The 26,127-nt window shown below is 46.9% G+C and overlaps 2 protein-coding genes across 3 annotated transcripts in view; one reads left to right on the top strand and one right to left on the bottom strand.

Moving 5' to 3' along the window:
- Window positions 1-23: 23 nt before the first annotated feature.
- On the top strand, window positions 24-14,524 carry LOC8039177 (E3 ubiquitin-protein ligase Hakai). 2 transcript variants are annotated; one of them, XM_029982734.3, is made up of 8 exons: window positions 24-115; window positions 562-723; window positions 2,435-2,533; window positions 4,832-4,950; window positions 7,007-7,093; window positions 9,096-9,157; window positions 10,148-10,274; window positions 12,501-14,524. In XM_029982734.3, the coding sequence occupies exons 1-8, from the start codon at window positions 103-105 to the stop codon at window positions 13,470-13,472; spliced, it is 1,641 nt and encodes a 546-aa protein (XP_029838594.3). In that variant the 5' UTR covers window positions 24-102; the 3' UTR covers window positions 13,473-14,524. The 2 variants fall into 2 exon arrangements, with proteins under 2 accessions (XP_029838594.3, XP_029838595.3); XM_029982735.3 differs by lacking the exon at window positions 2,435-2,533.
- A 1,370-nt stretch (window positions 14,525-15,894) lies between these two features.
- Window positions 15,895-26,127, bottom strand: part of LOC8039178 (slowpoke-binding protein) — a 29,701-nt gene continuing 19,468 nt past the window's right edge. Inside the window, exons 10-14 of the mRNA XM_029982729.4 lie at window positions 25,256-25,309; window positions 25,123-25,185; window positions 23,669-23,745; window positions 23,178-23,249; window positions 15,895-21,979 (exon numbers count right to left, since the gene is read on the bottom strand). Coding sequence (XP_029838589.3) covers window positions 21,451-21,979; window positions 23,178-23,249; window positions 23,669-23,745; window positions 25,123-25,185; window positions 25,256-25,309 — 795 coding nt within the window. The 3' untranslated portion in view covers window positions 15,895-21,450. The remainder of the gene's footprint in view (window positions 21,980-23,177; window positions 23,250-23,668; window positions 23,746-25,122; window positions 25,186-25,255; window positions 25,310-26,127) is intronic.

Here is a 26,127-nt window from a genome sequence, read left to right as displayed (position 1 = left end):
ATAATATTAGGTGTTTTATAAAGCACGTAATGTCGGCCAATGGGAGTACCTGTTTTACTTCTGCTTTTGACGGTGGCCATGTTTGTTTAATGGTGGCACAAAATGGCTGACGCTGGTATGAAAAGTGGCTTTGGAAGTCGTTGAATATTCGCTTCTTTTTGTCTCTGTTGGTCCCCTTTAGTGAAACTCGAGGGCTCGCGGAAACCAACTCTAAACTAAACATATTCGTATAAAAATTTCGGATACAAGTTTGCCTTACCTTACAACGACACCGACGCTAGGAAGATTCCAACGTTTTCAAGCGATCGTCCGCACCTATCATCAGGACATCTCACAACTTTTCTTCAATTTCTCGAAGTTAAACTAACGGAACGTCCGCGGGATCTAGACCGAACATTCTCGACGCAGCATCTAACATCGAGGATAAAAAATATGATACAGAACATTTAGATCGGAGTTGTCTTAAGCCCAGCAACAATTGATCTTCATGATCGGAGCTTACTTGGATTCATCGCGCGGGTGAGTGATTAAAAAGAGAAAACTGTGTGTTAATTTCGGCAGCTACGGCTAAGAAAACGACGAAGACGAAGGCTCGAGGACGCGGCCGCCGCAGTACCCGCGGTCGCAAGGCAGCCACCTCCGGCAAAAAAGCTGAAGCGGCGGTTGAAGATGATGAAGAGTCGCTGCCCGCCGCCGAAGAAGAGGATGAAGAAAATAAGAAGGGTAAAACGTTTGTCGGATTCGGAACTTTCTTCCTCAACCCCTGGCTTCTTAAACTTATTTCTTAACTATGCTCTTTATGAGGCCACGAAGAATCGCTACAATCGGTTCCAGTAAGCTTGAGAGTGAAGTGCCGTGGTATTTGCACTCGCGTAGCGCGAGCTTTTAGTTGGTTTTTCTCCTGTTGGTTTTTCTCCTTTTTTTTTATTGGTAATGCTTTGTTTATTTATGTTTTAATATCGAACGTTGGTTAGTATCGTCGGTCGTAGGGAATATGCTCCCCACAGTCTTTTTCTAAAGTCGGCAGCGAATGAAAAAGCGGCGTTGCTTCGGTGTCGGCATTCACGGCGTGAGCGTTGAGAAGGTTGAGCGGAAAACAGGGATGTATGGAAAGTTCTGCCGCGGTTTGCAGAGCCACCGAAGATCTGTTCTGCGCAGCCCTACAGGAGGTCAGTTGTACGGCTGGAACAGCAACCTGCACATTAGTATGTGGCTACGACTGTATGATGTATCATTAATTGATAGGTTGCTCTGACATCATTTCGTGTATCATTCCGATGCCTTTCCTTTACATTTATTGTGTGCTCTAAAAATGTCACTGCAGTGCCAGCAGCAGCTGAGGGATATATAGCGGAAACCACATAATAATGTTACATGCAAGTTGTGAATAGAAGTGCGTGCAACAGTCACAGACCTCCGACTTGCTCCACATGTTTGATGCATACACCCTACACTTCGGACGTGACATAGCTCTCTCCCTGGTTAATTTGCCCTAGCCAATGTTTTGTCAGCGTAGAATAATTTCGAGGGGTACAGTGCTAATCACACTTGTCTGTAACGTGCGAGCGTGCGGCTTTCTCCGGGGAGCGCTAGATTGGTGGCATTCGCGAAAACTACGCTAGTCACATGGTGCAACATGGAACGGCCCACTCGAGGGGTGTCCTGCCCGCTCTATCAGCTGGTGGCGAACGCGGAAGGCTGCTCGCACGCTTTTTACAAACATCATTGCTCGAACAATAAACAAACTGAAGCACGAAGGCATATCAACGATGTCGTCATCAAAAAACAAAAATATATCATAAAGCACTTTACTTTTATCGCTTATCAAGCTGATAGAGTGAACAAGACACCCCTCGAGTGGGCCATTTCATGTTGCGCCACGTGACTAGCTTAGCATCCGCGAATGCCACCAGTCTAGCGCTCCTTGGAAAAAGCCGCACGCTCGCGCGTTATAGACAAGTGTGATTAGCACTGTACATAATCTGAAATGTTAAGGCAGCACAAAAAATTACTACACGTTTGGCACGCAACAAAATGTATCACGTTTGCATCTCAAAGCTTGTCCTTTTCGTTTGGGTTTCTTGCTTTTGAAGAGGAGATATTGATTTTTGTTTTTGGGAAGTGAATAGGGTTTTTTGTGTAGGAATTTTGGTTTGCGTTATTCAATTGCGCGCTGTTGTGGACGCTTGTAAAGAGTCTAATCACTGAAAGTTTCCTGGAATTGGCAGAGTATGCCCCACCTAAAACATTTCCAAGGTTACAGCGGGGCACATGTTTGTAGCGACAGTTTTGGCATACTTTCTCATTATCGTCAACGTTTAGCGTGGGTTTTAATTGCGGAAGCATATGATGGCCAGCTTAGCGTAGATGGTCAGCCAAATATATAACACTCATCGGGGTTTCACTCCTTCCTTAAAATTTTACATGACTCCAGGATGGTTTCCCACGACGAGCGCACACCAGACGCCGGTAACGCATGACCACCAACCTCTCAAGTTTGGGAATTTCGATCTTCTCTCCGGGAGATATCAAGGTTTGACTGGGGGGACAAAGCAATTTGGGAAGCACCCGCCAAACCGAGTCCTGTCCTAAGATACCGGACACTAACACATCTCGATGCCGCCTAACAGACGGGCCAACTGAATGTGCGTCTCGACAGCTTTGCAAGGGGAGAGCTCTCCGGTGTCGCGCAATTTAACCTGCATGTGCTTGGAAAGATAAAGGGAAAGGAAATGGACCTTCTTGGTTACGGCTGCTTCAATACCTATTTTCTTATTTTGCTGAATTTTGTTTGTTCTTTTTTTTATGTTATGTTTTTAAGCTTTACTTGTGTCGACCTATGAGGCTTTCAGGTGTTATGAATCTGCCCTGCTTTCTTTGAGGTAGAGAAAAAGCATGGGGCGGTGAGGCAAGGTTTTCGTGACTCCTGTGCTGCCTCTCGCCTAACTGTCGCCGGCGTCGTGTCCTGGGCTTGTCACGTCAGCTCGGGGCTTGCGTGTGCTTTTGCTCTTTTATTTGTTATTGTGTGTGTTGTTCGTTGAGAGTGGTGAAGGTCGTAACGCAAAACTAGAGAATGCTGTGAAGCCAAAGGTTTGAATGGCCTATATGCTGTGATTTTGTTGTACCCTGCCTGCAGTGATCACGATATGTGACCACCTAAATTAGGGTAATGATATTTTTTTCTCGCGAGTTGTCAGGAAAGTTGAGGGTGAGATATAATTAACTATTGGGCTAAATGGCTAGACATAATAAATATACAAAATTGCAAAGGACAAGGCCAAAACATAGAAAAAGAACTGAGAGTGAAGCTGCCAGTGCGAGCTTATAGTTCATTAAGGTATGCTCACTGATCTCTCAAAGGTGAATGAGGTATCCCGTGTGGCCTCTATCAACACCACCTAGACAGAAGGCCTCCGCATGGTTTCTTCTTCCTCTATGAAACGTCATCCCAGTCGGATCGCGCTCGGTCGGCTATTGGACCCGAGCCCGACCTTCGACGCGTTGATCGGCCACGAGCCGCAGCCGAACACTGACGCAGCACTCGTGCCCAACCTCTCGCCTCGATCGATCTGACTATGATGACGCGTGTGGAGGCCTTCTGTCCAGGTGGTGTTGCCTCTATACAGTAAACTCTTAGATTGCAAGGATAAATTGTGATAGCATTGACACTGTTGCACAACGTGCGGTTCAAATAAGGTGTTGATCTACTCAAGATTTTTGCTGGCTAAAACAGCTTGCTGCATAGACGTAACCTAGTCGAGCCAGGTACGTAGTGGTGGTGGCAGGCTCTATAAAATCGCAAAATGTTCTCGGACTTGTGGCTGGTTAATTATTTTTTTTATGTAAAGCAACTTGTTGGCAACTTCTATCAGTTTTATTTATGGCGCTCAAAAAATAAAGTTTTATGTGCGCAATCGGCTTACGAGAGTATATACAGCATTCTGCAAGTAGAAATTGCAAGGCACGTAAGGTTCCGCAGCATTTTGTAACCTCTAAATAAATTTCAGGTCTCTGCCACGAAACCTGAAAAGAAAGAAAAAAATGTTGTTTTTCTTTAAGTCCCTATTTATTAAATATCCCTTTAGTTTAGAAATGGTTCTCGATTGATGTCTGGATCTACTTTTAAAAAAGTTATGTTCATGTTGCTTCAAGCGTGCTCAAACCACTAAATTGCAACAGGACATCTTATTCATACATCTCTGGGTTGGTCAAAGATTAATGTATTGGCAAAAAAAAAAAGAAAAAAGGAGAATTTAGTCTTATGGCTTACCAAGCCCATTGTTTCTCACAGAGTATATTTCTGGGCATAGACCTTTGTTGCGCCGGGAAACTAGACGTGCCTCAGTGTCTCACAGAAAGCTCGCCCTATAGACTGGTTCATGCACTCGCATTTTGAGTGTGGTTGAATGCGTGGTGCCTGAAGGTTTTGCACTATTGGCTGATGGTTTTTCCCCATTGACCAAAGGTTTTACACTATGGGCGACGTCAAATCTATCCGCTATTTACGAAAAATGGTCACTCGTAACATTGCCGGAGTTATTTCACACCCACGGTGAATGAATGATGAATAAAAAAGGACCACCCGACAGATAATGCTAGTGTGTGCTCATCTCGGCGGTTATGAGGCGGTGCAACACACAATCGAGCACACTCGGAACGCACGTGCTAACCAGCCTCGCATTGCGGCACACATGCCTCTTCGGTGTTCTGACCTCTCTCATCAAAGCACAAGACCCACACGGTGCGAGGCTTGCGTTGTCGTCTAGTTGGCATCTTTTCATTTGGTGCTTATCCATCCGTCTGTGTCCTTGTCTTCCGCCGTACTTCGCAGATGCCGAAGAGCGCAAGTCGGAGACCGTGTTGCTGGACCCTCCGTCGTTTTCGCCGTTGACACGGAGCGGGCCCCCGGAGCCGCTCCATCAAAACAAGAAGCTAAAATGGGACCACAAGGTGGGCGGCCATTTCGCAAGTCTCGCGCGCCACCATGGTGCCTGGCACGCGTTTCCGACCACAATGTTTACCGTTTCCCCAAAAGTGGGCCCTCTCTTTCTGCCCGACGACCTCGAAGTGTCGCGCCGTTGTTAGTCGCGATGCCGGCGGTGACACAGTGGCGAAAGTGGGTGCAGCAGACGTCTGTTGCGACGTAGGTCGCTCTGCAACCAGACAGTCTACGTACACCAGGGCGGACGGAAGACGGGGGCGCTGCGACGACGGCAACCCCTTTGGCCACTCGCCTTTTTCGCCGGCGTTGCTACTACCGACCGCCAGGATTGCAACATCCAATGGCTTGACGCGCCGGCTCCTGTGACGTTGTTTCTTGCCACTTTGGGACTCTAAATGCACCAGTCAGGGGCGTGTTGCAGGCACCGTAGTACTACTGCTCTCTTGTAGGGGAAGTGGCCGTTTTTGTTGCATGCAGACAGTTGCTAGGATTTCCGAGCGAACCGCTTCCAAGCACTCGCCGCGGGCGGTATGTGTCGTCTGCTTTCCCGTGTCTTCCGTACTACGCTAGTGCGGTGGCTCCGAGAAGAAAAGCGCAGGTTATAGGTTCCGTAGTAGACTTTGCATGCTGGGGACACTTGAACTGGTCCATCAGCTGAACAGGAAGTGGCATTTCTTAAGCAGAAGGTAGCATTTGGAAACTGGATGACATTTCTGAATTCTTGAAATTATCCTGTCAGGGCAGTACTGGGTACTCGTTTGAAATAGTGTATTATTTTGAGACAGTCTGGAAGAAGGCACTGCCAATGCGTTCGTTTTGCTAAGCAGAGGGGACGGGGGAATGTGTGGTTGAAAAAGTGGAATATTGCGACCCTCATAGATGTACTTCTTACGGAAATCAGCATGTGTAAACAAATTCCCATTCCAGTTTCATGCATTACGGACTTGAAGCACTCGCTCTGACCAGAAGTTAGTTAAGCCAAAGTGAAAGACCAGCCGTGTCGCAATTCCTTCGAAGACCAAAAGTTTTCCGTAGGTGCGGGAAGAGAGACCAGGGGCCTGTTTATGCATACAGCATGGCACTACCTTGGCACTATTAGTCAGCACTGGAAATAGCACTGCCTTTGCAGTATATTCGACTTCAGAGTTGTGCGAATATTAGAATTTTCGAGTAGTAGTTTTGAATAATACGACATTCACTTTGAGATGAACTGCAATATTTGTATTTTTCCAAGTGTTGATCGCTGCAGGTTAGCCCTGTTAAGCGTGCTTCTTACCAAGCACCTATGTACCGCAGAGAAGCAACACCCGTGAAAGCGAGTTCCCCGGGTGTTGCTTTTCCGATTAGGTATAGTTTGGCATCTCTAGGGGTGTAATCTTATATCATATGCATTGTTTACTTGCCATCATAATGTAGGCATTTGACTTTCTGAGGCCCCAGTCCACATATATAGTTAGATTAAAATTAACTTGGCCTAGGAATGGACGAGTGGAAGCTTGGGAGCAACCTTAATTAGTTCAGCTGGGTTCTTGTTTAGTAAGCATGGTGCAGTAGTGAAAGGCTTAGAAAAGCTATTCGATATTCGATTCGAAAATATTCTATCAAAACAACTATTCGCTTCGAACTCAAAATACACTGGTTGCACCTTGTAGTATTAGCGATACAGCACCGTTACAGCGCTTCGTCGCTGTAAAGTTAGGTTAAAGTCAATGCTGCATGGTGCTGTTCTTACTGGTGACTTAGTACTGCATCATATGCATGAATTGGTCTTAGTACATACGCCTGTCATGCGGTAAAGTTTATGGCATTTGAGCGATCGGCCTTTCGGTGCATGCCACTCCTGACGCAGCACACGATTTGCGCGCGACCGCCGTAGTCGGGACCACAAGCTTATTTGCCCATCGCCAAAATGTAATTTTATGGAAACGACATAACTTTCCGGCACGGCAGAGGAGCATAAGACGAGCATTCGAGAACATGTTCGGCCGGGGCCGTTCCCAAACGGGACAGCATGAGGTCGCCACGCCTCACTGGGCCCGTCCCACGCATCGTCTGCTGGCGCAGGTGAACCTGATCGGAGAGAAGCTGATCAACCCAATGATCCACTGCTGCGACAAGTGCAGCCTCCCGATCATCATCTACGGACGCAACGTGAGTATCCCCGTAACTGCCGTCGTGCCTCGAGCAGGAGAGATCGCGTCGTTCGTAGCCTTGCAGCGACCTCCGGGGTGCGCACACTCCGCATCGAGGTTGACTCACACTTGTGTGTTTGAGCGTGCTCGAGTGCGTTCTATTCTTTTGTAACCGCTTACGATGAGAGACCACAGTGGTGCCATCTACCGAGTAACCCTGGAACTGCATGTACCTATAGGTATTTGTGAGGTCAAATCAATGCGCTATTTACATTGCGTCTACGCGACGTAAATAGTGGAGAGGCTCATTTGAGCGATTACGAAACATGCTCCTATTTTGGGGTCGACGTCTGCTAACTCGAAACGAGTTTTGCAACAGAAATGCAATAATCCCTCGTCATAATTAAATCACTTTTTTTTATTTATCGCTTTTATCGAAGTTCAGTGTGTTCCCGACCGAAATGCTCACACTTTTAACTGGATTATTCGAAGTGTATCGGCGGCTGACCACGCTTATTACGAAGGCTGCGGCGCTGAAAGCATGCAAGCCTGCACAGAGGCACACAGGAAACCCTTGCGTTCCCTCCCTCTTCTCCACTAAGGCAAACAGAAAACGGGGAAAATGGAGTAAATTGGTGACAGAGGGCAGAGCACGCAGAGCTGGCACAGCGACGCTTGCGATGCGCCGACGCGGGGACATGGGCAGGGAGCAGCGTCAGCGTTCCGGCGCTACTTACGGCCGCCTCTTGGAATCGGGTCTAGGGAGCGATGAAGCCCGGAGGAGATCATCCCTTCAGGAGCCCCCACACGCGCGCCTGCGGCATATTACACACGCACGTGTCGTACGCACACGCACGCTTCGTAAGTCGCTTGAGGTTGGGAAATGTGGCCAGCCCAAATTCGCAATCGCCGAAGAATTCGACATTCCAGCATTGGCCGTTCGACACCGTCCACCATTTTGCAGAACAAGCAAAGCGTATTGGACGGGTTCGAGAAGTTTCTCGTGCAGAAAAAAGCCCGCCCGCGACCTAAAGGTGAAAGATCGCGCACTTCAGATTTTCTTTCATGAGCACGCTTGCCGAGCTGGCACACGATTTTTATGACTGCAACTATCTCTACAGGAGCGTGAGAAAACGTGTTGGCAAAGTCACCAAAATAAGTGATTCGTTCGTGCTTGTCGATGCGGACGTTCCTGTTGTTGCTCCCACCACGGATGCTGCGGTCGTAGACCTTGCGTGCGGCCAGGGTAAACACGAAGCGACGTCGGATCGGCACCTCGGGAAACGCCTACGACTGCGGAGACACGAAACGTCCAATGGCTGCTTCGAAGCAAAGCGAAGTGCAGCGGTGGTGACAGTGTTCTTGCGATGCCTGGAGCAGTTCGAGAACTGATGCCTGGATGAAATTATCGGCAAACTCTACTTAATTATTTTTTTCACTCGGTAAAGCTGCCACGGGATGTTCATAACCAAGATTTGTTTGATTAAATATATGGTCGGAGTGTTCCGCAGTGTTCCTGTCCATCCTCAAGGCTGCTGGCACTGTTTTTTTGGCTCCATCGCTTTTATCAAATTTTTTTTGTTGCCGCGTTGACTTCATTATAATGGGGGATTACTGTACTGTTGCGCTAAAAAGAAAAATTTTGTTTTCATGGAGTATTTTTTTTTTTTTTTTTTCTTTTGTGACATGTCCTATTGGGACATGCCTTGGGAGTGGCAGACGATGTTCCGCCGAGAAACTTGGCCGTGAAAAGGTTGAGTTAGTGAAACATTGATTACCAATTTGAGAGTTCCGGGAAGTGCCTTCTCTTACTGTAGTCACTGACATAGTGAGAATAGCAGGAGGGAACTTCAATTGTCACTGCTTGTTTTTTTTTTTAAATGTGGACCCCCTTGAAAATTAAAAGACCCTGTATAGCATGAGAGCCATATAGAAAGCATCTGGGTGTGGAGGGGTTTCACGGAGCGTGCGTCGAGCACGTGTAGAGCTGTCACCTTTGTCAACCTCCTTTCCTCGCACAGATCCCCTGCAAGCACGTCTTCTGCTTCGATTGCGCCAAGAAGTCTGACAAGATTTGTTACCGGTGAGTTGGAAAAAAAAGAAAAGAGTGAAAACTGCATGGGGAAACAACACGTGAAAGAAAGAATCCTGTGTCCGACAGCTTCGAGGTGCACCACAGTCGTTGTTTTGTTTTTCTGTGCTCGAAAGATGTAAGAAAAATTCCATTATTGACGGTTTGTTTTCTGAGACTTGAAAGATCTTGGAACAGTTCCATTATTGATGGCTCATTTTCCTGCGCTTAAAAAATGTCGGGGACAGTTCCATTTTGAACCATCACTCGACTCGCTGCAGAGCACGAGGCAGCAACACATAGTGTTCCTCGATCGATCGGTGAGTCGTCATTCAGCCGCAACGCTCGCACATCCTCGTAATATTTTACATATTATCAAATCCCGAGAGATAGCCCAGCTAACATCAAAACCAAATCGGCTGAAAATATCGAGTGGGTTAACTTTCAGAGTAGAATCAAGAAAAGTTTAAAAAAATTGCTATTTTTAGGTCATGTCCCTTCCAAGCTCGTTATGGTGGCGAGGGGCAACGAAGCAAAGATGATTGTACTTCCCAGCCAGCAACGTTCGCTTATATTCTGCCATAGCGAACTAGCCGCATTTACGCCGACGCCATCATTGCTCCCAACACTACTGTTACTAGGACTGGGCTGTCTCTCGGCGTTTAAAAAAAAATATAGCAAATCAAGCCAAAAATGGAGGTGGGCTACTTTTTGGGGGTGGGGCGTCTCGGGGTTTTACGGTAAACCTGCGTGGCTCGAGCGTAGACCGCAGCTGATGCAGGTTCGTCGGATTTACGAAAATCTCAATCGTACGCCCATACGTCGTGTAGCGGACTAACAAAAGAAAAGTTGACTCAAGAACAGCGCACAAATAATTTCCCTCGGTGCAAAATTCCGTAGTTGTCGACGGGAGGGCCGGGAGCAAACCGAAACCACACGGGGATGCGCGCTAGTGTGCTTAGGTGTGGCACCTGACGAGTCGGTGGCTCCGTGGGGGTGCAGGTGCAGCGACAAAGTGCAGCGGCTGGAGCCGAGCACCTTGGGCACCGTGTTCATGTGCACCTTTGGTGAGAGCCGCCAGGGGAAGGACTCGTGTCGGAGGACCTACCTCAGCCAGCGGGACCTGCAGGTGCGTCTGCCTCTCTTCTTCCGACCCCCACAGCTGTGACACGGTGCTCGCGACGCGTCTCCGAGCGGTGCGTTTCGCGTCCCGTTTCATTGATGCATCTACGGCAGTCCCGAACCGGCAACAAACGAGGTTGCAGAAGCTCAAGTGTCATGGCGACCGATGTCGCAATCCCGGCAGTTGTACGTATAAGCCGTGGCAAAAAGAGCGAGAGGTTGTGAGCGTCGTCGCGGTGTTTTGACTGTTGGCTACCAAAGCTTTTGCGGTTTGTCGAGCCAGAGAACGACCTGCGGCAGAACTGTCGTCTGCCGCATCCATCGTCGCTGCGGTGACGCTGTCAGGATCGCGGCTGGCGACGGCATGACACTTGTACGACGGGATCGAGCAGAAATCGAGGGACCACTTCTTTTGGACACCGTAGACACCCCACTCAGAGACGGAGTTTTCGGGCGCCACTCGAAGACCGAAAAAATCAGACAGGAGTGGTATTTGCCGCCGTTCCGGAGTTGCCGACGAGTCGTCTGTCACTACAACACAAATTCCCTGTGCGCCGAGGCGCACGCCGCGAGCGTAATTACATGCGCTGCACATGTCAGCGTCTGCAGCAGTCGCCGTTCTAAAGCAAAAATCCAAAACCACCTGCACTCTGCGCGTGCGCGTGTCAATGCCCTGTCTCAGCGTTTTACTTCTAATCATTTCTAAAAATAAGGTGCAAGTGTGTGCAGTTCATGTATTTATGTTTCCAGCATTCTGTTTGGCGCTTCGGTAATTTGGCAGAAGGTATATTGCTGAAATCAACCCGGATCAAAACCAACTGCTACTCTGGCACGTTTGGGAAGGCAGCGACCGATCGGGGATGTGGTAGTATTTCCGGTACCACGGTCGGGATGATGGTAACCGAGATGGGATTTGACAATGTCCCGTTTTGCTCTGGGTCGTTTTAGCAGGGTACTGGTTTCAGGGTGGGTCATTTAGCATTCGTGTTGTTAAAGATATAAAATCAGATTATTGTTGCCTTTTTTTTTCAATCTAAGTAATTCGAAAAAAAAAAAAAATTTAATGATGGCGGCAACAAAATGTAGTGCATCACCGTCACACTCGCATGCAGACGCCAGAGACCAGAGTTGCAGCTGTTTTGGCGTCGAAATGTCGGGGAAAACGTTGCTTCGTTGGAATCCGATCCGAAAGAGTTGCCCTTCCAGGGCACGGTCTTTTCTCCGGGAAGCGTGTCGCGGGAATTGTTGCAAACTCTCGAAAAAGCCCGATCACACATTAGATTTGTTCAGTAGTTGTCCTCTTCTGTTTCATGCTTTTCGTGCTGCATATTCGAGAGAAAAAGTGCATTTTCGAGAGTGTTTCTGCCCGGCGGGGGGTGCTGGGTGCAAGGAAAAAATCATCGTCGAGCTTGCTTGACTAGCCGCCCGGACAAAAAGGCACTTTGCTTGTACTAGAGTCGTTGCTTCTCACCACAACACATTGCTCCTTCAAAAAAATAGCGGTTTGAAATTCGAGTGTTGCTCTTTTAGAACCAGGAAGAATATAGAATAAAAGCAGACCCGATCGTTTTCAGACTAACTGCATCTCCAATCATTTTGATCAAAAAAATAGTAGCGAGTCAATAACGAGTCTCAATAAAGTTTGTGACCCAAAAATTCAATTTTATTTGTGCGACTCATTAAGCTCGTTATTTCTTCGCAAATTGCATTACTGAACAAGAGGTAAGAGGGGATGTTTGGTCTCGTCATTGAACTTGAAATTGCATCGTTTCTTTCATTAAATCTTTGTCGTTTCCGTTCTCTCGTTTTTCGCGTTTCTCCCAAGTGTTTTGCGGATACTGTCTCGTCACGACTTCGCCATTCGGCAGGGCTTTGACGGGCTCGGCCTTTCGCCTTGGTGGATTTTTCTATGACAATCTCCCACTGTTTACCGATGATCAGGGTAGGCTTGCTAGAAGGCGCGTCTTAGCAAATACTGGGTGAAAGACAGCGCTGCCTGAACCTGAGTTGAGCGGCACTTGGATGACATCTCAATGCGCTCGTGTGCCTCAGCCTTCGCAGCGTCAGAATGAATATACGAGCTGTACACCGTGTGCGCACATTTAAAGTTCGAGATGCCGATGCTGGCTCTGTAACGCCATCGTCTCGCGGAGAGGCAGTTTGTTTGTTTACTTATTGACTTCTAAAGGCACGTAGAGAGGGTGTGGCGTGATGTCATGCGCATTTCCCACAGGCCCACATCACACATCGCCACCTGAAGAACGCGAGCAGCAATGCAACGACTCCGCAGCAGTCTGCGACTGCGGGCCACGGACATCCGCCCCAGCAGCAGCTGGCAACAGCGGCCTCCGCAGCACCGGCGCACCCTCCCCCCCGACACCTGCTGGTCCGTGACCCCCGGCAACACCCACCACCCGTGCCCGTGCCGGTGCCACACCCGCCCCCGTCCGCCATGGACATGCCTCGGGGAGCACCAATGCAGCCCCCGCCACACATGCAACAAACCCCACCGCCGAAGCCCCACCCCCCGGAGTACAGGGACATGCCTCCACCCATGATGATGGCCGCAGCGCAACAGCAGCAGCAGCAGCAGCAACAACAACAACAGATGCCGCCGCCCCCTCGCTCATACCAGCTCCAACCGTCCGGCCCGCCCGCTCAGATCCCGGTGGTCAGCCGATCCAACCTCATCACGGTCCAAATCCACGACGACAGCCACAAGGGAGGGGCAGGAAGTGGAGCAACGTTACCCCCCCAAATGGCGGGACCGCCCCCTCCCCAGTACGCCACGCCCCCGCATGGCGTGATGGCTCCGCCCCCGCCGCAAGGGGCGTACCCGCCGCCTCAGGGGGCGGGGCCCCCCATGAGCTACCCGCCGCCCGCGGCACAGCCCCCGTACACGCAGGCTCCACCCTCTTACACCACTGCTCCACCCCCTCCCCCGCCCCCGGCACGGATCCCGCCCCCGCAGTTCGTGCAGCACCAGCCGCCGCCGCAGTTCGTGCACCCTCCGCAGCCTCCGCCGCCGCGGTTTGCGTCGCCGTACGAGGAGGCGGGGCATCCGCCCACGTTTCATTGGAGCGCGGCGACGAACATGCCGCCCCCACCGCGACCAATGGCGGGGCCTCCGCCCTCGGCGGGTCCGCCCCCGGGTGCAATGATGCAGCGGGAGCCGCAGTTCCGGCCGACTTACTACAACCAGTAGCACATTTCGTCCGCTCCGAGCATTCGAGATGTCGCATCATTTGAACTGTCGGATTGGCGTCTTTTAAATAAAGTAAGCACGAATCAGTCATTCGTCGGAATTGCGCAAGAATTTTGTATTGGTTCATTGGACGCTCTAAGAACAACCCCTTATTCACAGTCTTGGGTAAGTTATATTTTCAAAAAGTAATTCATAACAGTTAGTTATTTTCAAGTAAAAGTAATGAAGTTACCATTGCAGTGACTGCAATGAAAAAGTAATTTTTTACAGCTAGTTCCTTCTAAAAATTAATTGCAGTACCGTAAATCCCCCCTACCCAAGTTTATTTCAGAAAGTGCATGTAAAGTAGGCACAAGGCAAACATGAAACTCAAAATGTCTGTGAACACATTTAAAAAGTGCAAGGAATGGCTATATTGCACTTGCTCAATGATATCTTAATGCTCAAGAAACTGAAAAGTAAAGACAAAAGTAATGTTCCTCTCCTCGTTACTTCTTAAGTAACGATGAGAAAGCTAGCGTGTTGCAGTTAAGCTATTAACAAAATAATGAAGTTGCAGTAATGCGTTGCTATCCAAGAGTGATTATTTGTTTCGGAGCATTTTTAGGACTGCACGTACGTTCATAGGTTGGTAAGTCAAGTGCCCTAATGGATTATGCACGTGTGATAAATAAACAATGCATTGGTCAGTGCTCCCAGGTGCACGTATAGGCAGTACTGTAACTTATAAGAAGCCTTTATAGCTAGTGTTCATTTTAGTTTTTCTCGGTATGTTTCTGAGGCATGCTACAATGTTGTCGTAAGGTTTTTAATTATGATAGTGCACCAGCTTGCCTACGTTTTGACTTTTATTTCAGTACTACAATGCCTCTCTCATGCGTGAAAATGAAACCCACAAGTTTTTTCGTGTTTCTGTTCATAAAGAGGCTTATGCTTTCTATTCCATATATGAAATAATGTAAAAAAAACCTTGCTTCTGCGAGGCTGAAGATCATGTTTCTTCCTTTCCCAAATTGTGATGGTGGGAAAAGACACAACCTTTTTGTGCTTCACTCTCAGGGTTGGCTTAGTTTCCACAGTGCTTCAGCCCAACGCTACTGAGCAAACATCTCATTTGTCTCCTCTTCCATCTTATTTATGTGCTTGTGCAAGCAGCTTTGATAGTATGGTGGAGGCTATGCTGGCACAAAACGTTGATGCCTAGCATAGTTCCCTTTGAAAAGCTACAAAAATTTCTACAGGATTTTTTTTTTCTTTAGGTTTTACTATTTGTTTTAAAAAATCTGTAAAGGCTACGCTAATGCAGTCTGTGCAGGTGACTTACATGGCCAGGGGGACATAGTATAGGGAGATAATCCACAATAAGGTGGCAAATTACTAAACTTGTTAAATTTATATGGTTTCAGTTAATAACTTGCCTAGCATCATCAAGAACCACTAAAGTAACTTTTTGAATGCGGCACGTGGGAAGTGTGGTGGTGGATAATTAATAACAAGTTACCAATTAGTATGTAATGGTGGCGGTGTCAAAACAGGTGGCGAGACGCGCAAAAACTGCACAGGCACGTTTTCGAACCGCTAGCCTTGCACCTGTTCCACGTGCGGGAAGTTTAGCGCACCGCTGCACTTCTTATGCACTCAAAGACTTTTTAAAATTTACTCATTTATTGGTCTTCCATGATGCTCGGCAAGTTTCCAATTGAAACCATATATCTATCTTCACTCATTAAAAACTTAATTACAAATATTAGTTAACAAACCGACTTAGCACGACGATATGTCCCTTTAGCCGTATAACTCACCTGCACAGACCGCATTAGCACAGCTTTTACGGCTATCTGAAATCAAAAGCCTTGGAACACCCTGTATATGTCTACACACAGATATTCCTCAGAAAATCGGGCACCATTCGCATCGCCTTCACATTCGTTGTGCGAGCGTGCCTTGCACGGTCTGCTCGGTAGCGTGTCTGGCTTGCAGCAGAAGGGTCGTGGGTTTGAATCTCGCCTAAAATTCTTCAAATTTTCTCTATAAGGCAAATGAATCACTTTATAAAGTGAAATAATTTGAGACATGCGATGACCTTAATTTGCATTACATGTTATGTTTTAATCACTTTCATTCCAAGCGTGACCTCACTTTTCACGTGAGCATTGTGGGTTGTTTGAAATTCCCACGCGAGGCCATGCTGCTATGACGTCGTGGCCTTATCGATCAATCGGGATTTTCTTGTCGCAATGCCGCCGATGCCGGTTTTCTGCAAGACAAGTTACACTATCGCGTTAATATTGATGAGAAGGCCGCACGTCTCCGACGGCATTGAGGCAATTTTGTGTCCCACCCGTTGTTCATGTCGACGTGAGACTTCGCGCAGACTCTTCGTGGTTCCACACAAAAACTAAACACCCAAAAAGATTGGCATGTCTTCTCCTTTTATTGACAAAAAAATTGTTCGTACAAGGGTGAGAAAAAGGAAAAAGAAGTCGACTAGCACGCTTTCGCAAAAGTGAGCGCCCGTTGGGGATCGGAATGTGTCCTACCAAGATTGAGGGTGTACCACTCGAGATCTGTGATTGTAAGAGTGGCTCGACATTTGCAAGTACAGAGTAAGTAAGGTACGGCGTACAGGGTCAAAAATGCAGTTGGGGTGGCAGGTATGTGGATATCGAAAGGAATGCCCTCCGAAGCATCGTCGAGCTGTTACAATGAGGCGGCATTGGTTCCTCGGCGGTTGGATGGATGCTCATTGGCTAGCATGCCCGTTTACGAGTGCAATAGGCGCGCATCCCTCTATTCTTGCACCACGCTTGCTTCTTTGAATCCATGTCTAGATCATATCTTAAACTTGTCACTTTTTTTATGAAACCCAGCCCCATAACACATGGTGCATCAAAAGGCGACAAATTGCAACCGACGAAACTTAATACTTTAAGAAGCAAGGAACGGTGCGACGTTGTTTGCACAAAAACGTCCGTCACCATTGCAGGGTATGCTGGTGAAATGCTCTGCTCGTCTGTTTCCAAAAGCAGAGCAACGCCATGTTAGATTGAGCTTTAAGGTGGCAATTTGGGCCAGTTGGTTCATGATCGAAGATAGGCGCCGAAAAAACAAGGACAAGAAGAGACGTAAACACTGGCGCTAGCCTCGACCTGCACTGTGCTATGCAACAAGTTTGACCATTATTTCTTTTGATGTTCGACGTAGCCTCGGTATGTCTATGTCGAGACCACGAAAACTGCCAATAGATTCCCCTTTTGTGCCTATTGCACATTATCCTGTCTCTAGAAGTTTGTATAGAACAAGCTTTTTTCCTTCCCATAGACAAATGCCAAAGGGGCATGGAAAGTGTCTCATAGATCAACCTGTTGTACAGGAATTTCTACCGAGTACCACTGCCGGCCATCCAATAATCTCCAACACGCAACTTGAAAGCCGACATCTGTATTCTCAATGACTCGCACACCTGCCATAAACGCCCAGATAAGTGCCACTTCCTTCAGAGAAACCAAAATGGCAGTCAAGAATCCTGGGGTGAAACCTCTCCAGCTAGCTGTAGTGCTTGCGCTCGAATCGAAGGCATGAAAACTACCCTAAGCCTGAAGACTTGTGGGTCGGTACTTTTTGCTTCGGTAAAAAGCGCAAGGGGTACAATTGTTGTCCAAAGCTCGCACAGGGTTTTCGTGGATTCAGTTACAAGACAGATCTTAAAAACTTGCATTGGCTAACTGAAATGGGCCGTACGCGCCTTGTGGCACCGTCTGGTGGTGTACGACTCGGATGCGAATTGCCCCTGCAGAGACGGAAGAACTCGCCACACTAGCATCACGGGGCGCTGCATGTTTTGTACAGATACAGTGTGCTTTTCTGCTGTGCACTAAGGCAAACAGTTGTGCTCTCTGGTGAACCAGTAGCTGCATTTCAGTAAGGGTCGAACGGCGCGAGTGCAACAAAATCTGTGCTGCTCCAACACTTGCTCATGAGTTGCAAGACACTTGACACCAGGTGGCTCTCAGATTCACAGATAGCTATGCTCGGCGTCGACTACTTCGTGTTACGCGGCTACGCTGTCGAGGCTAGCATAGCTCCTGCAGTGCCTCAATGCTGTCGGTCACTCACGCGAGCATCTGGCCGGCTTCGTTCGACATCTCTTCCAGTCCAAGCCACATGCTCTGGTAGCAATGCGGGACTGCAGCATTGTAAAAGTTATGCTAGCCTCGACAATGCAGCATGAAATAGGCGACACTGAGTAGAAACCCATTCAAGTGACTCTACCAGGGACCTAGCTTAGCCGAACTGTTATTGCGTCGACCGGCGTACAAAGCTACCAAAAACACTCTTTGTATATAAACGAAAACGGTAAAGCACAACTTTGGGCTCAGTGTCCAGAGTGGTACAAAATCTTGTTACCTTTGAGAGATGCCTCGGTACTAACGAGTTAAAAAAAAAAAAGGAAGTGACAATTATTGCACCATGAAAAAGACTACTAGTCGAAATCATCATGACTCGCTATACGGTTTGTGCAGTCGTTAAGTATCACAGTCGGGTAAGAACACTGCAACACCTGCAATCACATTCGAGGGACTGTGCAGGACAGGCATTTAAGGTGAAGCGCTACAACTTGACTCTCATGAATTTCTTCCAGAGTTAATTCACTTTGTGAACATTCTGTGACAAGTATATGAGCACCGTCTAACCAAAAGCTGAGGGAGCTCCAGAACACCATGGGAAAGGTGACACAGGAGATTCGGTCTACCTGCTAATGATGCAGGCGAGCATGCACACAGAACTAGCGAGGAGTCTTCTAAATGTATTTTTAGCTTCGTGGAGTGTGGTTTTTCCCCCGGCCACGAGTGCACTGTGGAAAAGTGGCACACCTGGCAACTGCTCTGTCATTAGTTTTCCCTAGTGAGTGAGAGTGTGGTGGAAAGATCAGAATATGAATAATATTTATTTGGTCACTTATTCCCAATCATGTTTGCATGTGGATATTTTTCCAAAAGAAAAAAAGTTGTAGCATCATTCTTTTTTTATTACAAAAGATCTATTTCGCTGTTTGAAAGTAACACTAGGAATGGGACTTATTATTCGAGTATGGCAGAGGTGCTCGGTTGGTGACATGTCGGAAGTGAAGGAATGGTTACTTGTATTTGCCAAGTCTCGAAAATTGAAAACATTTACATAATGTGATTTGAATATCACAACTGTAAACTGATTTTTTTGCTTTTATTGTAAGCTCCTAATCTATAAAAAAATATTAGAATCGTAATAGAGAGGACTTGTGACCTCATGTGTGCGTTTAAAAGGCATGACTTGGTATTATCAGAACTTGTGAAAACACATTTTGTTCGGTGACTTGTCCTGAATAGATCTTATTTGATATTGCGAAAACCGCTGAAGGGCACCATTTCAATTAGAAAAGCTCATGCTGGAAACCACTGCAAACGGCAAATCCTTTAAAAAGTTGGTTCACACAGTCCAGTCTCCTTCTTTTTCTCTTATGTTACGTATAAGTCACCGAAACATTTGTGTGTCAAATGTTGTGCGCCAGGCTATGTCCTTGAATTGGTAGCCACACTGAATCAAAGCACAGATGTCCCAGTGACTTGTACGCAAGTTTTAGTAATTTAGCGTAAGAAAACGGGGTTGCGTGAACCAGCCTTAATAAACCTCATAATTTTCATAAAAGTTATTCGATTTGGTATTTTAAATATTTTGTGTTCTATTCAAAAGTACCTGAATGGGACACTCAACCAAGACAAATAACACCGTTTGCATATTTTGTTGCACAACATCTGATCTATGGCAACTAGAACCGTAAGTTTAAAGGAAAGCTGCATCCTCCAAATAGCTACCTTTCTTGGGTGCAAGTCCACGCCAGTTATCGCAAATCCTATAGCGTTTCTCTCGTATCTCCGATGGTCACGCCCCATGGTGTCAAGGCATAGGAAAAGTTAGACCAAGGTATTGAAGCTGTGCAGCGTAATATGCTACAACAAAGCACTCTGAGCTTATCACACTTGCAAGCTCCCAAGATCATGTGAGAGTCCAGACAAAGCCTCGCGACGGCGGGTGCATCGTAAAAAGGCACTCGAGAGTGTGACTGACTTCGATAAACATATCACAGGCATTTGCGGAATGAGAGAGTACAGCATAAAAGAAGCAATTCAGCAAAAAAACGCATTAGTACATTGCCGGGAGTGTATAGAGAGGAGAGCTTGGATTCAGCAAAAGAGTAGACGTTGCTGACATCGAGCGTGTAGTAACTTTCCGAGATTCATAACAGGAGAGAAAAAAGTCGGAGGTTCCTTCCGTACAAAATTGAGGCTCATTGTCCACATGAGCAATTATATCGAGTTGTCGCACATTTGCGAACGGCCCGTATTTACAAAATATTTACGAAGACAGGTGTCAATTTTCGACCAAACCTTGCCAGCTCCCGAGAAAAACTGTCGTTATTTTTTATCAAAATCTAAGTGTGCTCCAAAAAAAATTTTTAAAAACGTGTAAAATTGGATTACATATGTTGCGGGTTACGTCCCCACCCACTGCGAGGTGGGTGACTCGGTTGATATAAACGTCTGTACATATAACCGTGGTACAAGTGATGAAGCGTTAGGCTTGAAACAGTATCCTGACTATGCATATCTACAAAAATTTTCGTGAAATGGATCACAACTGTTTTCTATGGAATCGAGGCATTTAGAGTTCCACACATTCAGTTTCGTAAGGGAATTAACACTTTGCATTCAAACTCGACGGGAAATGAAGGATTATGCATTTCCCAGAACTAATTGCATTCTGTCTTCCATGTCAATTCTGCCTGCACCATATTATGACTTGGTTTGTGACTGTGGGTCTGTTAATTGTGGTAAGGAAAGGGGCATTCGTGAAGTAGTTCGCCAAAAATTAATCTACCGTTTTCATGGCATTGGTCGACATGCAAGAACAGTCTAAAAAATGAATTCCTCACAAACAACAATTAAAAGCCAGAACAACCTCTGACATTTCTTCTAATCATCGAACTTATGTAAGGAAAGAAAAGGAAAAATACATTGACACTGTGATGGGGTGATTGACTAGTACACTTGCTGACTTCTTGGCTACAGGTTTTCTTTCAAAATCTCAAACATACGCCATGCACCTACTAAATGTGCTCTTTATCGTCCGTGTATCCAAGTGCTAAATTGTCACCCAACAGACTACAACCACAATAGCTAACCAAGACAACTGAATGAGCTGCCATCAGATAAACGGGTAACTTTCAGAATTCTGGCAACTGCTCTGTAAGTTCCCCTTTTGTGCAAAAAAAACAACTAGCGTAGTCAGCGGCAACCAGGAATAGCGGGACACAACCATTCTTGGGTCCACTCATACAATAACCAATCCAATTGCAGCTTTCGCTGCAGGAAGACACAACAAGCCAATCGAAATCGAGGACAGAAAAGGTTGGCCACACCCACCAATTACAGGTCACCCACAGCACGACCAACACAGTCAGACGAATCCCTCAAAACTGTCTAAATTTCGTGACCTTTCCTTGCACCTATTAGCAAGACTTCCTGACAAACCTGCCTGCAATATACTGCACCAAGTTCAGACGTGCAACGAAGATGCAACACTTTCTCTTCTCTATAGTGTGTTTCAACGTAAGAACTGTAGCAAAAATTCCGCGCTTAAAAAAAAAAGAAAAAATGCTTAGTTTAACATAAATGTACTAAGACGATCTGAGGCATTCGGCACAGCCTTATTTGCGGACACCTCTAAAAACAAAAAAAAAAACAGAGGGATGTCCTGTTTTTTTTGTGCGCTCGAAAAATAACACATTTTTCGAGAACTTGAAGGCAGAGCCTCTCTTCTGGCTCTTATGTTGGAACAGACTTGCTATACTGGAATTTGCATGTTTTGCAGCAATTGTCACAACTCCAAGAATGAAAACAACAAAGAGGCGTGACCTATTGCCGCGTCAAAAGTCGCAGGATCACGTGACGCGGTCCGCGCAACTTCGCTCCGCCCCCTCCACCTGGGGGCTGGAAGGCGGCGTGCAGTAGTCCGTCGATCCACACGTGCTCACACTAGACTGCGATTGGACCCACGTCGGCGTCGCCACCTCGGACGGCCGCGGAGGCACTTCGGGGGGTGGAGTCTCGGACGCCTTGGAGGGTGGGCTCGTTGAGTTCGTGGGTGGGGTCTCCATCCTCCGGGGCGGAGTCACTGAGGCCTTGGAAGGCGGGCTCGTGGAGTTGGTGGGCGGGGTCGTCGAGTGCGGGGGTGGGGTCCCGGCCCGGAGAGGAGGTGTTTCGACCTCGGGGCAGGGGGTTTCGGCCTGCGGTGGGGAGGAGGAGAACTCGGGGGGCGGGGACGATGAAGAGGCGCAGCCTGCGGGTGGGTGCAGCAGCTCGGACGAGGTCGGCAGGGGTGGGTGAGGCTTCGTGAGGGTCAGGGTGCCCTTGGAGGAGGGCCCCGCCCCGCCACGCCTCTTGGAGCGCACCCCACGGGGCAGGAGCTCTCTGGGAACGTGCGACAGCAAGGAACTCAAATGAAACGCGCAAGATTAGACAAAAGTTAACTATAGACACTGACAGAATGAGAAGGGAAGACTTGTCAATCAAATTGACTGATTAGTTTGTCAAAAACTCAATTTATGATCCGTCTAAGGTCCCTCTGGAGAAGCATACACAAGAATGACACCAAGCAAAGCTCTAAGGCCCGCTAGGTGATGGTTCACAGCATCAATAAAGTCGAAACAAAACGCGAACAGTTGAAGACAGCAGGCAGGAGTTCCAGCAAAGTCTAGAGTCACAGCCGATATTTCGCTAAGCGACCAATCAAGCTTCTTTGGATCACCGAAGCATGTATAAGGTTTCCCAAGTCACCAGGCTCGATCTAAAATGGACCGTAAAAATCGACGCCCACTTGTAGAAATCTAAACTTTTCGTCAAAGGTGTATTTCACAGATCGGCTTTTTCTTGTAAAATTAGAAAGCATACCTCCCTTTTTGTAAAAAAATAAAGGCCAAGAAATTTGCCAGGGTCAATGGCGGGCGACGACGCAGATGACCAAGTTGAGTTGCGGGGCACGCTTGGCGCTCATATTGATAGATGGCGCTACCTCCTTATCGAGATGATGGCTCATAACCACCATGGTTTATTAAAATGAACATAATCTTTTCGTAATGTACCTTTGGTTAAAAAATAAATGCAGATAATAAGATAATACCTAAGTAAAAAAAAAGCGCATCTGCATAGCGACGACGCTTTTGCCGCCAACAAATTTCGTCTGCATGTCGTCTGCTTCCTTTCGTTGGTCGGCCGCACCTTGCGACGCGGCTCTCGACGCCGTCTATCGATATGCGCGCCAAACGCTCCCCGCAACTCAACTTGGTCGTCTACGTCGCCGCCCGCCCTTGGCTCTGGCAAGTTTCTTGGCCGTATTTTTTACAGAAAGGGAGCTACACTTCCTAATTTTACAAGAAAAAGACGACCTAGGAAATACACCTTTGACGAAAAGTTTAGATGTCTACAGGCAGGCGTTGATTTTTACGGTCCATTTTAGATAGAGCCTGGTGACTTGGGACAGCCTATATAGTTCAACTTCTCAATGAAACTTTGACTGTTCCCACTGTGAGGCTTCCTTCACAAGTGCAAACTGAAACCAAAGACCTAACCACGAGGCGGGAATCCTAAAATAGTTAGCGGCACCGCTCACGCTTTTTCGCTGTCAGAAGACTCGCCGCCGTCGCACGAGGACACCGAGATTGACCTAGATGTCTTGAGCTTCCTGCGAGGACAAAGAGAGTACCCGAAGCCTGATTCACGCACTCGCAACTGCTTATGATCGCATGCGTTAAAACCCCTTGTGATCTCTTCTGACGAGAAAAGACACCGGCGCGGTAGCGTGGCGATTTTTGTATGTTATAAACAACTGTTTCTCATACAGAATATACTATGTACATTTGATGTTTCAAATACTGCAAAACCTTTGCTCTAGTGAGAGGCAGTTCCAGGGTCACCTCGTAGATGGCGCAAGCATGCTCTCTCATCATAAGAGATCACAAGAACTCGGTTGTAGGCAGAAACAAGCACGTGAACGAGCCTTTGAAAGCGGGCCGAAAACGGTCAACATCGGGGGTGGCATACACGGGTAGCCGTTTCTTTTTTTTGTTTTTGGGGGGGGGGGGGGGGGGGGGTGGAGCTCACCCCTTGTTTCTGTAAAACCTCTGGACGTCCCTCAGTAAGTGCTTGGCTGTCGAGCTCAGAGAGGTCTTGAGGATGGGCTGAAAGCAGAAACAAATCGCTGGAGAAAGAGTCTTGAGCCTCCAATGAGGCAACTCCCTCGAGAAACTTTGCACTCGAAAGGTGACCAGCTTGAGTGAGTGTATTGAACCACCCCAAAATTTAAGCCTGCCGAATTAAGAGTTCCAAAAACGGTTCTGATATTTACGAACGGGGCAATTTCCCCACAGTCACTTCTCTGTAGTGCGACAGTGTGTATAGGTAAAAACTGACCACTGGTGCAGATAATGCACACATTGGTACTATTTAACTTATAGACCAACACGCAAACCTGGTTTTTGCACATGCGCAGTGCCCACACCCGTTGCAAGGAAACATGGGCTTGTTTGTAAACAGTGTTTAGGCCCATATATTTTACTGCTACAATTTCGTTCCTCACAAGCAGCAAAAAATGTATTTAGTCATTCACAAAAGCTCAATAAACAAAGAAAGCTTGAGTAGGACTTCTAACATCTGCCGGTAAAAACACATCCGAGCATGCAACATCCCAACATGGTACTTACATATATGCGAAGCGATTAAAAAAAAAGAAGCTATGGTTGGTTATTAACTTTGCTGAAAAGTTTCTGGCTGTCTCCATGTAAAAGAACTGTAGATAAGATACAACTGTGCAACAGCTTTATAAATTTTTACGAAATATATTTTTGACACATTCTACAAGTATACAGCAGTGAGCTGTGGTGCATTGCATATCGTGTTTATCTATAAACATTGTAAATTTGTGGCACACATGTATGACAAGCTTTCGTATTGCGGCGGACATTTAGACATTCATGCTCCACCAATATTTATGAGGGTGATTAAAAAGTTATTCACGCTCCAGTTACCTTAAAACTTGGCAGCACTGTCTTCGCAGTGCTTTTTGTATGAAGTCACTGTCTCCAGTCAATGCTGTGCAGGTTTGAACATGTTAGATCAGTTAAGTTTTCCACAATTTGTAGAAAAAAGGAGCAGCAATTCGTTTCTTGTAGCCTGACGCTGTGCCTGGTGCCGAAATTTTGTGCACAGTACGAAGAAAGTGTTTTGTTGAATGGATACAGAAGTAGAAGGGAGGACGCAGCAAGTGTCAGCCATGAAGGGAGGGCCGGATGCCTGTCCCCGTCCAGGACTGATGACAACATTCCATGTACAAGTGAACTGACTCTGTCCGATACACAAGTGACAGTGGATGATGTGGCAAACCATTTTCAACACAGCTGAGGCTCTGCCTATACAATATTCCACGACAGGCTTGGATTTTGAAAAGATTGTGCAAGAAGGGTGCCGAAACGTCTGTGCAGATAATGTTTTTATCTCATTCATATATAAGCACTAAGATATACAAGAAAATTGATATTGCAGAAAGGGAGAAAACTTACGGGGACGGTGTGTGTGGTAAGCTCACGAAGATCGATGTTGCGGAAGAAGTCCAAGCTCGCCACCTGCGACATCGGGGAGAAGTTGTTACGTGACAAACGTGCCGTGTCACATGAGCACGAGCCAAGAGATTACCTCTTCTAGTGTCGGAGTATGGTTGCCCTCGTTCTCAAAGATGAACCTCAAGACCTGGAATAGATATAGAGATACTGCAGCTTCTAAAAGGACTAAATTATAGGCATGTGCGAATAGTGGATGTTGAGTTGAAAGTGAACTTGAAACGAATAGTGGTCTGCTTGCTATATGCAATTTTTTTCCAATTTCATATTTAACAACAAAACAAAAAAACAAAAATGATGATTGTCAAGACATCGCTGCGTAACATGTACTTTTGCATAATCGTGGTGAGATAACCCCGTTGAGTGCGCTTCTCATCGAGCAACCTGTGCACTGCGGGGAAGCAATACCTACAAAGCCGCGAGCTTCGCCGGTATTGCTTCCCTGCGGTGCACAGGTGCTCGTTGAGAAGCACACTCAACGGGGCTCACCCACCAGGGTCAACACTTCGAAAACTATAAATATCGCAGTTTGTCTCGAAGCGAATATCGAATAGTGTATTTCACACAAGGCAACTAAACTATCACCCTAATAGTTTACTGCTTAGTTGATTCATTGCTCGGTTAGTGTCAACTACCTGATCAAACTGACTCACTATGCTGATTTTCTTTATTTTCGTTTTTGTTACATGAGTAAGTGCAAAAAACTGAGGTAAGATAAAGCCTTTCTTCATGCAAGTGTTGGAGCTAAACAGATTTGGTTGTTCTTTTAGACCATTGAACAGCAAAGCACCAGGAATCGAAGATAGGTTAACATAAATCGCTTTATTCATTTCATTTTGGAATAACGCACAAGGTAGCAAATAGTGGTTGACAGCAGTGATTTTAAAGTAAGCTAGCTTTGCCATGAGGTGATTTTTTTTCCTTTTATGTTACTAAAGACTGCAATCT

This window comes from Ixodes scapularis, unplaced genomic scaffold (assembly GCF_016920785.2).
Source record: "Ixodes scapularis isolate PalLabHiFi unplaced genomic scaffold, ASM1692078v2 PGA_scaffold8__174_contigs__length_109621045, whole genome shotgun sequence".
Lineage (NCBI taxonomy): Eukaryota > Metazoa > Arthropoda > Arachnida > Ixodida > Ixodidae > Ixodes > Ixodes scapularis.
The sequence above is the reverse complement of the archived record's forward strand: the minus strand, read 5'-3'. Positions and strand labels throughout refer to the sequence as shown.

Excerpts from the sequence above, each read along its gene's own strand:
- LOC8039177 (XM_029982734.3), top strand. Across the intron at positions 4,951-7,006 it reads AGCTAAAATGGGACCACAAG|GTGAACCTGATCGGAGAGAA; the intron begins GTGGGCGGCCAT and ends CTGCTGGCGCAG. Across the intron at positions 7,094-9,095 it reads TCATCATCTACGGACGCAAC|ATCCCCTGCAAGCACGTCTT; the intron begins GTGAGTATCCCC and ends TTCCTCGCACAG.